The following is a 17,767-nucleotide window of genomic DNA, read 5'->3' on the forward strand; positions in this document are numbered from 1 at the left end:
CAAATAATTTTAAATCTTGGCTTGATTATAGGGTCCCTAGTACATTGGATATTTTGGATTGCTAATGCAAATGAAAGGAGGAGCATTGTTTGTATGAATACATCAAGCGTCTGCAACCTGTAGCCCCCCAGATGTTTTGGTCTCCGACTCTCATGATCCCTCACCCATGACTCTTGGTTAAGGATGAAGTCTGGGGAGCCAAAGTTTACAGAGTCCTGGAATACACAATTTAATTTCCCACCACATAACTGCGAAGACTTTGGGGTTTTAGGGTTTGAAGTCACTCTATATAAGGCCTTTGAAATGGACAAAGCACAACCTGAAGTCCTTTCTAAAGTTAACCATTTCACCTGCTGTGATGTGCATTAAGACATTTTTTTAAAGAAAGACTTACAAATTCTAGTGCTTATGTTAGAGAGAACACCCAATAACAAACAATGTTTCTACGTGCGAGAGAGTTGTCAGAACTCTAGACATAAAATTCAAATATGTCCCACACAAATATTGTCATTTTCATTTTAAAAGGGACTATGATTGTCCTGGTTGGCATATAACATAAAATGATGTATTGTGTGGGTGCAATTAAATATAACAGAGACCTGGCATATGCTGTGCTTCAGTCCTTCCATAATGAGTCAGTCTAGCCGAAGAGCTTATCAAACACAGGCTGATAAATGAGGCTCTCGGTAATTGATCACAGACTATGCAAATTATTTCGGAGGGATTCCGCCTGCATAATAGTATAGTGCACTGAAACGTGTTCTGAACACAACTTCCACATTCAACGCATACATAGAGAGGGCAAACAAAAGTATCATATAAACCCTAGGTCACTCCAGATTTCAGACACTGAGGGGTTACACTTGATTACGAGAGACAGTGTACAGGCATCATAGCTTCGCAAACAGCCGTTCCTTGCTGACACAACTAATTGAGTTAATTGTCGTGGTGGTAAGAAGCATAGCTTAGGGCAGAGTTATGGATGATATCTAGTAGGATTACAGAAATTCTTCATGTCCCCTTCCATAAAGTTAACTCCACATGTTGAAGCACATCCTTCCCCTGAAGGACATGAAATGCATGCAGGAACTTGTTAAGGCTTTGATATTCCTCTACTTAGAATATTGCAACCGATTCTATGCATGAGCACCAAAATGTCTTATCAACCAACATCATCTAATTCAAAATTGAGTAGCTTGTGAGAACATTAAAACGAGGAGGTGTGAGCACATTTCCACAAAACTTAAAAATCTATACTGACTCTTTTTGGAATATTGCACAATATTTGAGATCATTTGGGCATCCTGGACCATTGGGACTAAATAACTGTTTACCATCACCACACATTATGCCTCTTTGACAAATCTTTGCTACACATCCTATGGCCTGTTTTGCAATCGTAAATGCAAGACAAAGCAGGTTGGTAGGAGTTTCCTTTCCTCTATGGGCCTGAAATGCTGGAACAAGCACCCTGAGGACCATAGTTGCAAAAGGGACACTGCCAGTTAAAAAAAGAACTTAAGACTTTATACTATTCCCAGGCTTATCTGTTCCTGTCCATCTGACTTTATTCATTGAGGCAACCCTTTCTGACAAGCCTTGGATGCGGAAGGACCCCTGCCACTAGTCTACTGGATGCCTCTCTTACAAAAAAAACCTTTTCAGAAAATGTCTATAGAAAAAGTAGTTTGGGGAGCAAACCTTAGCTTGAATGCTTTCCTCATACCCTCCATATCCTCATTCACCACTATATCATACCTACACTCTGACATATTCCTGTATCTGGACCTTTAAAAATACCAGTTAATAAATACATTAATGATAATTGTCATTTGATTTCTAATTGCTTTTGTTGGTAGCCTATGTTCCTATCCACCCTGATCATAGTCCAATTTTTTGGTTGACTATGGCCCAAAATACCCAGATTGTATAATGATGTATAATGGGATTTCTTTGTCCCCTATGACCATGTGCCCCTTGATTGAAGCATCCACACTTACTACCATGCCTAACTGTTGCTCCTTGGCTCACTCTCCAGTCAATACTTGCCTACATAATCTGATACTCTCTTCTCAGTAAGCATACCCACAATCCACAGTCCTCTCTCCACCAAACTATTCATGTTTCCCCCAACCTCCAATCCCTTCTCACCATGTGCCTACATAACCTCCTCCTAGTAAGTTCTAATACTCTTTATCAGGATTTCGGCTTACTTCTTCCCCCAATGTTCCCACCTCTCCCCAACCTCCCTTCATGCTCCCTCCATTCCTATCCTTTTTTTCTCTTAAAAGAGCACCCCGTTCGCATATCTCTTTCATGTACTACATAGTATAACCTAATGTATCATATCTGTCATCCACCAGGATACTTCTCCCTCCTCCCCTCACTAATGCCATATTGAAATCATCCTCAGCCTCTGGAATTCCCAGTCCATCTCTAATAAATAGTCTTCCATGTTAGGGAGGATTCTCAGAAATGTGCTATTCCCTCTACCTTTGAGACCCCCAGCAATTTTGCTGGATTTGAGGCCTTGATTTTTTTAACTTGGAGAGAGTGAGACCCTTTTTCCCCACACTCTTATGTGTTTTAATGTGATTTTTGTACACTGTGTTTCTTTTTGTTGTGGAGTCTGACAAACTGCAAAGGCATCATCGTTTACATTTTGTCACACAGCACCTTCAGTGCAGTGACAGAGGGAAGTCGTTCAGATTTCCCAAAGGTTTAAATACCTTCTGTGGGATAAACTACTGTTTCCCCAAGCAGTAAAATGAAATTGTCTTTACTTCCATTTGTAACTTTCTAGACCCAGCACACACTATCTTACAATAGGGTGCTGGAGGGGTTACTTAATATCCCCTTCGTCTAGCTTCTCATGTAAAATGTTTATGCTACCCTTTCCTCACTGAATGGTGGGTGGCAGTTGTTTACTTTAACTACCGTGGTGTGCATTTACTGCGGGCTGCGTTTGCAGCTGCAGTAAAGTACCCAAGGGTGCCAATTTTGTCAAAATGGCCCGGTCTTCGTTTTTCACCATTTCTTTGAGGAAAGGTCCTTCTTGAGATTTACTCTGCGCACCAAACCAGGTTTGGTCCCTTTGTTCTGTTTGCCTTTGGCGGGTTTCACAAGTGAAGCCTGCCTCTGGCTCCAGGGTATCTGGCGGTGGCAGGAAGCAGGGGAGGTGCCCAAAGCTCCCTGTGCTTAGTCTCCTAGGAGATAGGAATGCAAACTTAGGTGATTGGCTGGCTGGCTGTCCGGCAAGTACAGCCAACCTTCTGGGTGACTGACAGTTAGACTGGAATGAATGGGAGCAAGCTGCATAAAAGGCAGGGTTTTTTGGCTTGGAAGGCAGAGTCGACCACTGGACGAAGGAATCCGAAGAAGAACTTGAAGAAGATTCCTGCTGCAACTCCTGGACCTTTGGTTTGATCGGTGAAGCCCTGCTGCTGTGCTAAAACTCCAAATTCGTATGGACAGAGCAGCCCCTGCAAGGATGACTTCTCCCTTTGATTTGGTGGGACAAATCAACTCCAAAGTAAGACACGTGTATATCCTCTCAAAGCTGGTTGAGTTTCCAATGCAGTCGCTGCTGGAACCGATGAGCCAGGGAGAGGAAGACCAGTTCATGTGTGTTGCTTTTAATCTGGCCAAGAGCTCCAGGAAGATCCTCTGGACTCCCAGGAAGCAGGACTGACCAAGCCTGAGCCCCCTCAACAGAGTGTGGGGCCCAGACGCAAGGAAAGCCCATCTTGAAAGCCAGGAACTGCAGTATTGCTATTTGCGGTACACGCGAGGAGCTGAAACACCAAATTGTACCACTTGTTGGAATATTGTCGGTTGCGAGCAGTGACCGTCCTATTGCAGTGCAGGAGTCCCCAGGTGTCCTCCCTCTTGTCTTCAGGACTTAGGCCCAGGAACCGCAAGATCTGCAGAGCTGCACCGGAACAGAAGTCATCTGCTGCACTTTTTCTTCAACCTAAAGGTACTGTGAAGTCTAAGAGAACTTAACTCTTGTTATGTAGCCTCTTGTCCTCGTTGGAGACTTGCCTGGTTGCATCTGTAGAGTTGCTATCACCTTCTTTACCTCACAAGCCTAATCAGCTTGTGGCCCTACTTTGATTTCTTCTATTCTACCAAGGCTTTTGAAACCTTGTGAAAGATTTTCTACTTACCTGCAAGAAGTGCTTCAGTTCACCTTGACTTCTGCTAACTTAAAATTGGCTGGCCTGGCTCCCTGAATTACTCTTCTCCTCTCCACTGTTTAAGTGTTTTTGCCTTCCTTACAGGAAATGGTTAACTGATGTTTTATTGGGGGGTTATTGAAAGTACTTACCTGCTTGAGAATCATTGTGTGAATACTTGTTTTATTCTGATCCCTCTTTTCTTTGATACTCTCCTAAGAAAGTCTCAATGCAAACAGTGATATATTAATGTCCACAGCTCCCTAGCAATTGATGTCACCTGAGGGTGTAGGTAGTGTATGTGAGCCATCCCAAATGGGTATCTGCTGATTCAGAAAACTAAGAGTGTGTATTATTTTTTAAGTGTATTTGTGTGTTGTTTAACATTGCTCCCTTCTGAAGAAAGCTCACTATAACTTACTGGTAAATAAATGAATCATTGTTTACTCAAGAAACCTTGTGCGTAAGAGTTCATTTGAATACTTGTCACTGTGAATGTCTGTGTAACTCCCCTACTGCTCCCATCGACCCCTTTTGAGATAGGCCTGGCTACTTGACCACACTACCAACCTGTGTAGTACAGACGTATACCAAAGGTTGGGTTCCTATTGCCAGGAGGTCAGGGTTGTTGTAGTGCACCCAAAGGGTACTGCATACAATCTTGCCTAACATTCCATCACTGACCACTTAAACTCCCACCACCATAAGCTTTCCAAATATGTCATCACTAGGATCTGGGTCTCCCCAATGACACAGCAACATTCCTGTACTACGCAGTGACATAGCTACCTTTCACACCCTCCTCAACTTGCAAACAGTTTAGTGGTGCAGGTCCTATGATCAGTAAGACCATGTCATCTGTCCTACTTTCCCCCTGAATGTATCCCCTCCTTCTTTGAACACACAGCAGTCCAATTCCTTGCCGTCACCCTTTTCAGTTTCCTCCTCAGTTATCACCCAAGTGGCTCCCCCCAATCTCGTCTTCTCAGACATTGACACACTACACAAGTCCTCTCTAGCCAATGTCTTGCTGGTCACCATGGTCAACTGGTCACCATGGTCAACTATGACCTCCCCTTCATATCTAAGCACCATCAACTACAAACTTGACTCCACTCTCTCTGATCACTCCCTCCTGAGCCTCCTTAAACCTCTGACTTACAATGGCCGGAAGTCTCTCAATCTCATCTTCTTATCCTCCAAACTCAACTGCCCTCCCTATTGATAAGTAACCCTCTTATCATTCACTCATTCACTTCATTATCTGGGTACCCACCCCAGCCACACACATCCATCCCTCAACTATCACTAAGAGAAAGCTCAACCCTCACCCCAAGGCTTCTTACCTGAACAAAGTCAAATCCTCTCTTCTAGCCAGGTCGCCTCCATTTGCTCAATCCATTAAACTGGTCTACGCTAACAATCTTCACAGCTCCTTTATATACCACTACCCTATATGCTCCTTTATCTCTTCTAACATGATAACTCCAGCCATTCAACAGCTAAGGACATCAGTGCATCTACACCTATGCCGATGACCCAAGGATCTCACTCTCACTATTCTTGCTGCCTACAGAGATTCTCTCCTCCTTTTACTACCCTAAAATCTTCCAAATTATTTTACAACACTAGACCTCATTGCTTATCTCTGTTCCCACCCTAGGACGCTATCCATGATACTTCAGACTATGCCCTCTTGCCATAAAAACAACGCTCCATATCCTCCTATCTCACATCCTATGACTATGCCTCCTATTTCTCATCTAAAATCATAAAACAATGGGACAAACCTTTCATCCCTCCCACCTGTTCCTTACTTCTCTTCAGCTCCTATTCTACTCCTTCTCGTGGTATGTTCGCTGCCTGCTAAAAACAGCTACCACCATCCACATTCTTAAGAAACCCACTACTAATCCCAAAACCCCTTCCTTCTACAGACCAGTGTTCCTTATGCCCCACCACTCAAAAATCCTTGGGTGAGTCATCTTCAATCACATCGACAGCTACCTGAGTGTCACTCACGTTGTGACCCCCTATGATCTGGATTCAGGATTACACACTTCATCAAAAAAGCACTTGTTCACATCTCAATCATTCTAAGCAGAGTGCACCACTCCCACCCGCATCCATTCAAATCTTACTTGATTTCCCAGCAGCCTGTCGACTATCCCTTCCCCTTTGACCCATTCTTCCCTTGGCTTTAATGGCACTACACTCATATAGGTTGATTGTGAATGTTCTTACAGCTCATGCTCCATTTCTTGGGCCTCATGCACTGGCACACAAACTGGCCATCCTGTGAATGTCCTTGATCAACTCCTTTTCACACTCTGCCCCCATCCCCTCCTTCCGCTTTCACTACTACCACTTTGTCGAAGACACCTAGATTTTATTCTCCTTCCATTCTCCTCCCCTGCCATCGCAGCAAGCATGGCAGCAAGCATAGCAGCAAGCATTATGCTTACTGTATCTTTATTTGTTCTCATGTAAAGCACTTTGGAGTAAAGGGCTATATAAATTCAATAAAATACAAATACAAAATACAAATTTCTCAAGACATCACCAGATGTCACACAGCCATCCATTACTGTATGGCAATATGTTGCCTGATGCTGAACTCTACCAAATCAGAAACTGCATTTCTTCCTGCCTTAACTCCTAATCCCACTCTTCCATCTTCCACGTCCTTCTCACCAGACATCCTCATTCCTTCACACAAGACTCCCAAACTGGAGGTACACTTTTAAAAGTGACCCTTAAACTCCAACAGTTCATGATAGCCACAGCTGCAAGAATCAATCTCAATCTCAGAAAAGATGTTCCCCACTACTAAGCCAACACTCTAATCTCTGCTCAGTAAACTTGATTCCTACACATGTTTACTCCTTGGTCTCACTCCCTGCAGCCCATCTACTTCTTCTCTCCCATTATCAAAGTCCTGACCCTCACTACTCACATGTCTACCACCTACCCCGCTCCTTCCCCACTTCTGCACTCTGCAACTATGTCACTTGTCTCTCAATGCAAAAGCACACTATCTCTCTCTCTTTAATTCCCTTCTTCTTGTCTTCAAATCTATACACAATCTTGCCCCTACCTTGATGACTGCTTCTGTTTGGACTCTCCCTCCTGGACCCTATATGCCTCCCTCCACCTTAATCTCTCTGTCGCCCACACTCCTAGGCACCTCCAACTGGTTCTGCCCCTTATCCTTACTTGCATCACTCGACTGAAATGCACTCCCCTAAATATCAAAACTATCCAATTTCTTAGAGCGCTTCAGGACTACACTCAAGTTCCACCTTCTGTCCTGGGAAAGCGCTCCCCTCTACACCCCACAACAGACTCCATTCCACCTGGGCCACAATACTCCCTTAAACCAAACTGTCAGCAACTCTCTCTTACTGAATGTTCTCCCTCTAGACCTCTGCATTCTTCTGGCACCAACTTTTTGTGTGTAAAGCATTTCGCCAAACAGAGGGTGGGAGGTCGATCTTAAATTCTGGAAGCTCCTGGAAACTTTCCTTTTTACCTCCTCCTTCCCCCCTTCTCTCCTCTGCTAATTTCACAGTTGCTTTGATTGGTGTCCAGGGCCCTTATGCATCCTCGGGGCACTGACCTTCCACACCGAATCGCCCCCAGCTTCTGCCTATCCTCAGCACTTGCCTCGGCACACCTTCCGTCCTATAGGCTCCCACTTATCATACCTTGCACTTCATCTGTTGCTCACCCACGAGCACAGGCACCCCAGCACCTATACCCACCCCCCCTTCCCTTCTGCACTTGCACGTTCTGAATACTCACAAGGCATTGTAGGTTTGTCCTTTTTTCCCCCTCCACTGCATTTATTATTTGTATGTATTTTAATGTGTTTCATTCCCATGTACCCTCCCTGTTTCCCTGTGGATGCTTTGAAACAGAATTTACTTGCTGTATAAGCGCCTAACAAGCAGACAATAAATACATTAAAAAAAAATGCATTTGTATTTTCAGTTATAGATACGGGAAAGTGTTTATTAGATATTATGGCACTACTTCTATGAAAATGGTACAAGCTATGTCTTACAGTGACAATGCCCTAGATATCTGTATGCATTTACTTTCTCTCCTCAGCAACAAGTTTCTTATTCCCAGATACACTCAGTATATTGTAAAGATGATCAGGGGACTGCTTGTATCTCCTACACCCTTTCATATTTATGTCATTTCAGGTCGGAATGACCCCTCCTGCCCACTTTTAATAAATACAAATGCAAATAAGTACATATTCAAATGGGCCACCGTAAGGAAGAATGGTATGAAAACAAAGGAGACACAATAGACATTTCTAAATTGAACATAAAAAAACAAGAGTGACATCTTTTCAAAATAAAATAATTCCTTGGAAGAAAGATCTTGCAGGAACAAAATGCGCAGCAGAGGTAACCATAGAAGGAATAGGAAGGATGTGTGCGTCTGTGCTAAAATGCGCAAGCTGAAGGAGCTGATGGGTCAGACTACAACATGGCTGCAGCCTTCCACTAGAATTCTGATATGAAATGGAATGCATTTCCCCCACTTCAATGCACCTGAAGACAACATCTGCCAATACCTTTCCCAGTGCAACAAAAGAATCCAATAACCACTCGTCTTCCTAAAAATAATGCTTCCCTTTATTTCTGCTTGATGCCTAACAGTGCCTTCATAAATGCATCCAGACTAGCAGTGTTGAAACATATGGCATTGGCAACATTGTATGCATTCACCAAAACAAATGTAATATTGGATTATCCTTACCCTACTTCTTGCCTTTATTCTTTTGTACACAAAGTCAGGAAATGTTTTTCTTGGAATAAAGCGCCCCGATCCCTGATTGACATGGAGATTGCCATCTTCCAACACAATTTTGCCTTGACTTATTACAACTTCTGGGGCACCATGGCATTCCATTCCTTCAAATATGTTACATTCAACAGCCTAGCAACAGAAAAGGAGCATGTGAGTAAGGAGGCCAAGACACTTTCCGACTTTAGAGCAGGGCTGGTAACTGATCCAATAGTAGACAGAACAAGTACCTGAAAAACAAAACATTAAACTTGTTTCTCTTTTCAAAATTTTGTCATACACATTGAACAGGTGCAGCTGTTTTAAAATGACTCTATAGTGAACATTATTGGGTAGCACCAGCTGCAAGCCAAAGAACCCTTGCAGCGTCAGACTTCAATACCACGCCAGTGGATGGGGTTTGCTATTTTGAGTAACATAATTCATTGGCTGGGCTTGAATTGAAGTTTGCAGAAGTTAGATTTAACTGGAGCTTAACGAATGTTTGTAATTGAAATAAATAACAATATTTTCGTTTAGAAGGCTATCTGGGAAAGAGCATGCTACTAAAGACATGCACAGATCAACCAGTCAGAATGCACAAGTACGCATTCAATCATTGGTCCATATTACCTGTCAGCAAGATTCCCCATGATTCCAAGTTAGCCATTATATTTTTAAATCAATTAATTTCATATATTGTTTTCCTATGTGCTAATATTGGAATGGACATTTTTTTAGGATTATGGACACGAAGTAAGCCAAACAGCGGCCCTTGAGTTATTTCAGAAGCCATCTTCAGAACTGGATCCGGATATTAAACCCTGGCCAACTTCCGACCCAAGAAAGAGACGCTATCAGCATTGACATAACTGCTGGACAACTAGTTGACCATCCACATAGCCTGTTAAACCTACTGGGCCTCATTACGACCCAGGCGGTAAGTTACCGCCTGGGCCGTGACTTTACCACCATGGCGTAAACTACGTTTACGCCATGGTGGTTGGCGGACTTACCGCCCCATTCCGACCTTGGCGGGGCGGTAAGTCCCCAATCCCCATTTACCCTTCCCCATTCCCATTTTTGCCCCATAGGGCATAATGGGAGTGGGGAAGGCGTTAATTACGCCACCGTAAATTACGGTGGCGTAATTAACTCCATGGTCCCTTAGCGCCATGGATTTTAACACCTGCTAAAAGCAGGTGTTAAGTCCGCCATGGCGCTAAGGGACCTCGTACTCAGGCGGTAAGGGTCGGCGCTGTTTACGCTGCCGTAAAACCCTTACCGCCTGGGTCGTAATGAGGCCCACTGTGTTCATTGTCAAATTCTGGTGAGTACTGAAGAGGGTCCTGAAAAGTAGACAGAAAGCCTGTGTAGGCAAATGTTCCTCCCTTCTCTCTGTATTAGTTGTGCACAGATTGTTTGGAGCATGGTGGACCCGTAGGTGTCGTTTTACACCCCCATAGATATGTCTCTGGAGGATAGTGCTCGCCTTGGAAGCAAGATGTCACAGAGCAACACAGGTTCGATCCTCGGGTCTGCGCTTAGAAACCTCTGGGTATAAAGCGTGTTATAAATTACCTATCATATCATAGTGTAAATATTAACCAAATTACAGTCAGGAGTGATGGTGTCACAGGTGCCAAATTGGATTCTTTCCTGTGTCCATGTCAGCAGCAGTAAAGTGTCATGTGGCCACAGTGGAGTGTCATGTGCCTGAGATTAGAAATTACTGTGCCCATGTTTCCAAGGTCTATTGTGTAATAATAGGCATAGTACAATGACAACATTTTGGGGAGCGGTGATAGGCAATGACTGTATAAATGTACATAAAATAGTAATACACATGACTCAATAAGAAGAAAGTGCTGCAAATGATGACAGTACTCAATGCACACAATTCATCTCCTTTAACATGTGTGATATGAACAAAATAGAAAGAATAAGGATATTGTATATTATACAATAGACATCCTCCATCATGTATAGTGGATGTTGGTATGTATGCAGTATGAAATTGATGGTCAGGACATACAGACACACAAATCTAAAACACTTCAATGTTTCACAAAGATGCCTCTGCACTTGATTATACCAATGAGAAAACATATGGAGACATGCCTTTTTTGAGGGTGAGGAAATGAGGGAGAACACACTAAGTGCAAACAAAGCCACAGTGGCCAGGGAAGACCCTCCTACCTTGTATTGGGCGGCATTGTGAAGACCACTGGAGGACCATTCTTTGTAATCAAACGTGATGCTAAGGGTGAACAACCTTCCCAGATAGACCCATTGACCACTGACCCAAAGATACCAAGACAGCCGACAAGAGTCATGCACCAATCAGCCTGTCCGTGCCCCTTACAGTGATTGTGAGGAGCAGATGTACTGGTACCAGATATCCACCCATCCAGTCAAGATCAGGAAGGAAATACAGGCCATCCGTCTCGAAGGCGCTTCCACCAGACTGGCTCTTGTTGTACAGGCAAGAGATACCAGGCAGACAATTTGTGAGGAGCTGGGTTAACTATGGAGCGGCCTGGAGCTCACTGTTGGTGGGCATAGCAGCATCTCCATGCAGCAGCATGAGGACAACATGGCTGCAGACAATCGCTTTGCCTTTGAGGGCTACATTTCAGCAATGGGAACAGCATCCAGCCATAGCTCAACACATGTATGATTTCATTTTATGCTCCAACCCATTTCCCTGCGGATGCAAAGCAAAGGTGGGGCATGGACCGGAGATAACTTCTCTGCCATGCTTTCCTCCTCTGTCTTGTGTGAGCACCGGTACCACATCCTTTCATCGTAGGATTTTTTCTCCCAGATTTTTGTACCGCACATTTTCTGCCGAAAAAACTCATTTAATTTTTTGGGGGGCTTAGAAAAATATATATATTGGGTGTGGGTGTTCGGGAATATATAAACAATTAAAGGGAATAGGGAATTGGGGGGGGGACCACCCAAAAATAAAAAATAAATTCGATGAGTTTTTTCATAAAAAGTCTATGGTAAAAATCCCAGCGAAAAAACATCCCACGATGAAATTACATGGAACCGTGAGCAATACGTTTTACACCAACATGACATTTTCATTGGTCTAAAACCATTTGATTCCTATTGAATCCACCTAACATTAGTATCTGCTAATGAGCAGGTGGATTCCATCCATTACTAAACACCACCTGCAAACCATAATTTGCAGTTTGCATTTACTTCAGAGTAAAAGTAAAGAGTAAAGGCAGCTTTACCATGTTTTACTCTTTACCTTTGCACTGCGCTCGCAAAAGTTGAAATGTGCATGCAAGGGACCCCACAGCACATATGTCCAAGTGTTGGTGGTCCCCTGCATGCAATTTGAAAATTACCCCAAAAATGTGATTTCTTGTATTTAAGCTTTCTGCAGTGTTTCTTTTAATTTATACATGTTTTTCTAAGGGCTGTGAGTTTTTTTGTGAATGTGGCAGTGGGTATCTGCTCTTGATGGGAATCATAGTTAGTGCTGCAAGCCTCCCTCCCATTATGTTCACATGCCCAAAATGACCGGACCAGGCAGAGTTAGATGTACTCCCCATCTGTCAGTGGAATAGTCTGAATTTTGCTTCCATGCTCCTCCTCCTGTGTTGAGGCAGCAGCATGATGCTCCAAGGATCAGCCATTTTGAATATGGAAACCAGAAGGAATGCACCCACCTTTGCTGATGTAGTCAGCGGCAAGGTCTTACTGGGACAAAGAAATATCCTGGACACCAATGGAAAAGTGGCCCACAGTGGAAAATTGCCATTTGTTACTTTTTGGTTCACTTTGTTGAAGTACTATCCAACGGGGATTTTTTGGTAATATTTGTTGCATTGAAAATGCAGAGGCGTTGCTAGGGGGGCTGAGGGGGCTATAGCCTCGGGTCTTTTGGTTGTAGAACCGGATAGAAGCTCAGGATCTAACACCAAAAGACTAGCTAGCCCAGAGTCTTCACAGTCCATACATTAGTCTAGCCCCCGATTGTAACGCTCACCTGGTATCCACAGGGACGTCACTCAGCCTGTTCTGACCTCTTAAGACCTCAAACCCTTCCCTGGAGGCTGTTCGACTTGAGACTGGGCCTTGTTTTCTTGGATAGTGTGCTCTCCGTCCTGCTTTCAGCGCAGGGGCGCGTTGCTTGATGCAGGCTTGTTGCTGCCTAGTTACTTCACTGCCAAGAGTCTGACAGGTAAGTATAATGAGTCTTTTGAACAGTTCTCTAACTTCGTTCCTTTCCTTCCTTAGATGATGGCCGGCGTCTGGGGATGGCGGCGTGCTGCTGAGATGAGTAGCGCTGAAGGCGAGTGAGAGCACGATGCACCCATTTCGTATTTGCATTGAACTGAGTTCTTTTTCTGTGTCTTTTAGGTGCCGCACCGTTTTCAGTGTGGATGCCGGTTATGAAGAACAAATGCGGTGGGTAAGCGCGGTATGCGGTGCCTCTAGATGTTTCCACGCTAACCTGGAGTGTCTTTTCCCTCTTGCAGATGGATGAGAAGTTCCGGAGACAGAGTTCCCCCAGAGCGGCTGGAATTCAGGTAAGCGTTTGAAGCTCATACAGTATTTAAAAATAAGCGAAGATTTGCAGAATGCTTACTAATGCCTTTTTTCTGTTCTTTTCCCTTTTCCTTAGGAAGCGGCGTGCCGGGATGGGAATGACACCACCGAAGATGCCCGCAGATCAGAAGGAGCGATGAATGATGGGCAGAAGCGCTGCAAGGTAAGGCTGTTCCTAACAGTGTCTTGTTCTTGCAGGAGCTGAGCTCAGAAGAAAGATGGAGACCGATCCGACCACGGTGAGTGTCACGCTGCAGGTGCAGAAAAAGCAAAGCATGTTTGTCAGCCTGTGTGTGGCTTAAATAGTCTCTGGGTATCCCAGGTGTCTCTGGGCTGAACCACACCCAAAAGACTAGACCGCACATGCAGTTCTGGGAACCGAAATATGTGGGGGCATCCATCTTGTCCCCATCAATGCACTTCAGGTCCAATCCCCAATGTTATCCTATGAGAGTGAGTGAGTCTGGTGCCACAAGCGCCAAGTCTGACTCCAAGTGGGTCTTTGGAGGGATGGAGAGGCCCTTGAGGGCCATGTAGGTGATTGTGGCCTGGCTCCAGCCTGACATCTTGGAGGGCTGGGGACATGAGAGGCAGGAATCATGACACCAATCTTTTCCAGACCTAGAAATACCCCTGTTTGAAAGCATATATGGCAAGTAACCTTAGTTAAAACTATTGCAGTATTTCAAACTGGTCCACATTTGCCACAAGACCTGCCCCGTTTTAACAAATAAACACTGGCCTACGCTAGAATATTTCACCTTCGGGTATTGCTCTTTTGCCCTGTAGGTCAATCCGAGCCTAGTCGGTGATAGGTAAAGTGGGGCATGTGATGTTTCATGTGGTTGTCAAATGAGTCACACTCTTTCCAGGACATCTTGCTCCACTGTTTAAGCAGCAATTGGCAAAGGGCATGTTTTTCATCAAATCATGTGCTCAAGATTTGTGAACAGGGATTGTGGATCAGCTATTGCTTGTCACTAGTCTCTTGCAGGCATTATAATGTTGTTTGCAATGCTTTCCGCCCAATTTGAGCATCTTTTTCCCTCTTTTTGGAAATTTTTGTTGCACTAGTGCATCTCTGAGTTGCACAATTATTTAGATCAGTGCCTATATTTTTCTTGCTCATTCATGAAATTTTGTAGTGCATTTTAGGTTTGCACCAAACACAGTTGTGAGCATTTTCCCCACATAGATTACACTAAACAATAATAGTCTTTACCCATTTCACTAATATGATACAGTGGCAAATTGCAATTTGTTACTTTTTGGGACACTTTCTTTGAGTATTATCCTATGGAATTTTTGGTAATAGTTGTTGCGTTGCATGTGATGCATTTTCAAGCATATTTGCCAAGTACACTGGTTAAAATAAGTGTAGTAGCTCAAACTGGCCCACATTGGCGACAAAAACAAAATCTGTCTTGGATATGAATGTTAATATGGAAAAGGCATCAGTATTGTGGCTCAGAGAAACATAAACATTGATAGGCCCACATGTTAATGTTTATTTAATTTTAGTTGCTAAAGTGATGTAAATACAATCAGACCTATCAGTTTTTATTCACTTTACATAATATTTTTTACTTGTGTATTACTATCTCCACATGGTGTGGGATGTATTGACCCACTCAGCTATGCTATGTGGCATCATTCTGCCAGTTATGTGGAAAGGAACAGCAACAATGGCGGCAAAACCCTTGTGCACGCCAAAAACCTACAAAAAACATGTGCTTCAGCACACAAAAAGAGGGATGCGCAACCTGCCACCCATGGTGCATGTGCGGGGAATAGAGCACACCCTGCAGAAAAGGTGCCAGTGGGCTCCATGACCAGCAAACACAGTGCAGAGAGAAAAGCAGCACTTTGCCAATGAAACCCCAAAATGGGGTTACAAATGTCATTTGCTTTGTTACTAAAAACTCCAAAATGCCTATAACACAACACTTTTCAACATTCACAATCTTACCCAGTGCTAAAATCTATGTATCAGATGGAACATTGTGAAACATACAAAGTCTGAAAACTGACAGCCTCCATGCCAAGATCTGGGTGCAGTACCCGGGGCTCCCTGAATAACAGCTGTCACTAAGTTACTAAGGCAGCTTTAAAATGACCTAAAACTCAAAAGTCTGCTGAAGTAGCAAGATAAACAGGATTGTTGCAAAAAGGAATACAGATTTTAGTTGTGTTTTCATTCCACAGATTTTAAGGCCAAGAAAGAAATGTATTTGTATGTGATGCAACAGATGTGTTTTTTTTGCTAAGTTTAAAAGTTAATTAGTTTAGCTGAAGCTGGAAAACTGGAATGGAAGTATTTTCTCACTGAAGGAAGGCCTTCCCTCAGCAGGAACTCACAGGGAGGCGTTAATTACAGGGTAGGACAGAATCTGGTCTACTAAGGGAAAAGGAACAGTGACAAGCTGCAGCTCAGGAAACTCGAAGTGTGAAGAGGGTCGTAAATGGCCTCTGTAAGGAACAAACAAGGATGAGCATGCTCCTGGACTGCGGGGAGACAAAAAGAGGCAGACCCAAGCAACCATCTGTGGCTCAACATGTACAAAGAACACTTTTTAATAAGACTTAAAACTTGCTAGTCAAAATGGTGAAAAATATAAAAATGACAGAGTTGTTCATTTAATTTTTGGCTGCACGGGTGAAGAGGCGCCAGAACTGTGAGACATGTTCTGGACAGCAATGGCAAGATATGTGATTTTACGCAAAATGTTTTTCCACTAGAATTGTGAAACTTTATACACTCATTTATACACTCATTCCCATGTTAAACATGCACATGGGTGGAAATTTGCTTACAAATTGGACATTGTGTTCATAGTGAAAAGGGCAAGATTCTGTGGAAAGCGGAGACAAGATGCCACAGCTACTGGGTTTTGAGGAATAGTGCTATGTAAAATATGCAATCTGCATATGTGATTTTTATAGAGGTTGCACATGTGGAAATATGTATTTTGCCAAAATTAGACTTTGTGTTCCAGTGGCTAGGGGTGGATTCTCAGCATCATAAAATTGTACCATAAAGATGACACTCTGTTTCTCTCCTCCTATCAAGGCAGAGAGTAGACTCTGAGCCAATCACCTTTTAAAGGGGCAAGCCCAGCTAAACTGGCCCATACACCCCCTTTATGATGTCATTTTTAAGGATAAATAGAGATAGCAGAGGGCAGATAGGGACTCACAGATCCAGCCACCTTCCTGATTTCGGCAAAGCACTCTGATCCAGCGTCGTACATCCAGCTTTAACTATTCTTCCAGATCCAGATGCCAAATCTCTTGCCAGCAATAGAGACTATTGATTTCCAGCAAGGCCACAATCCTCAAATGTATCCTCTCCACTCAGTAAAGCACTGTGTGGGTGAGAAGGCCTTTTGAACCAGTATCCAGAAATTCTCTGTCTTGCCACCACTAGGCTTGCCTGAGGAACTCGCCATCCAGCTGATCCAAATACCCACAGACTAGGAGAGCAGATCCTGTGCCAATCCGGCGACCGGCCCAGAGGTTCCAGTCCCGTGCCTGAAGTGCTGTCTTTCTTTGACCAGACCCAGTCCTGACCAAAGCTGACGGTCCCATTTAAAAACTTATCCAGTGAGTATAAATAGGAAGAATTGTGTCACATAGCATATGTACTTTGCCTAGTCTTATCCCCATCTCGACCCAACCTATCTTCCATTCAGAACCAGTATTGTTAGGAGTATCTTTGCCTTGTCTTATCCCTAGCTGCAACCCATCCTATCTTCCCTTCAAAACCAGTATTGTTAGAACTATCTTTGCACTGCCCATTTTCTCATCTGAAGAAGTTGGGTTTTCTTATCAGGTGGTCACCCTGACCCAGTGACTGTAATCCCTGTGTGGTAATCGCTTCTTCATAGTCATCCCCTAGTGTAAGCAAACTCATTTGTCAATTTTAAAAGTGCATTTCTGTTTTTCATTCTCGCACCTATTTTCCAAAAATCACCTCCACTAAAAACTCCATAACTCCCTCAGTTATTGTGGTAGAAACAAAATTCCAACTCCTACTTGTAGCTAACATCTGTATCAATCCATGTATTTCAACTCAGTTCAATCCTCCCATTATCACGAATATCGCGCACTGAAAAGTTTGCTGTGAATTTCCATTTTGAGAAATGTTTACACATGTAAAATAGCTATCAACTACTTCTAACCTGGACCTTAAGATTTCAATTGTTTTCTGC

General features: G+C 43.5%; 1 protein-coding gene across 2 annotated transcripts in view; it reads right to left on the reverse strand.

Annotated features, from left to right (window-relative positions):
* The window catches only part of DPYSL4 (dihydropyrimidinase like 4), a 314,640-nt gene that overhangs the window by 87,189 nt on the left and 209,684 nt on the right, over window positions 1–17,767 (reverse strand). For both annotated transcript variants that reach the window (XM_069611421.1, XM_069611422.1), the window contains exon 12: window positions 8,955–9,134. In XM_069611421.1, coding sequence (XP_069467522.1) covers window positions 8,955–9,134 — 180 coding nt within the window. The remainder of the gene's footprint in view (window positions 1–8,954; window positions 9,135–17,767) is intronic.

The sequence above is a fragment of the Ambystoma mexicanum genome, chromosome 8, assembly GCF_040938575.1.
Source record: "Ambystoma mexicanum isolate Mex_15411 chromosome 8, UKY_AmexF1_1, whole genome shotgun sequence".
In the NCBI taxonomy this organism is placed as follows: domain Eukaryota; kingdom Metazoa; phylum Chordata; class Amphibia; order Caudata; family Ambystomatidae; genus Ambystoma; species Ambystoma mexicanum.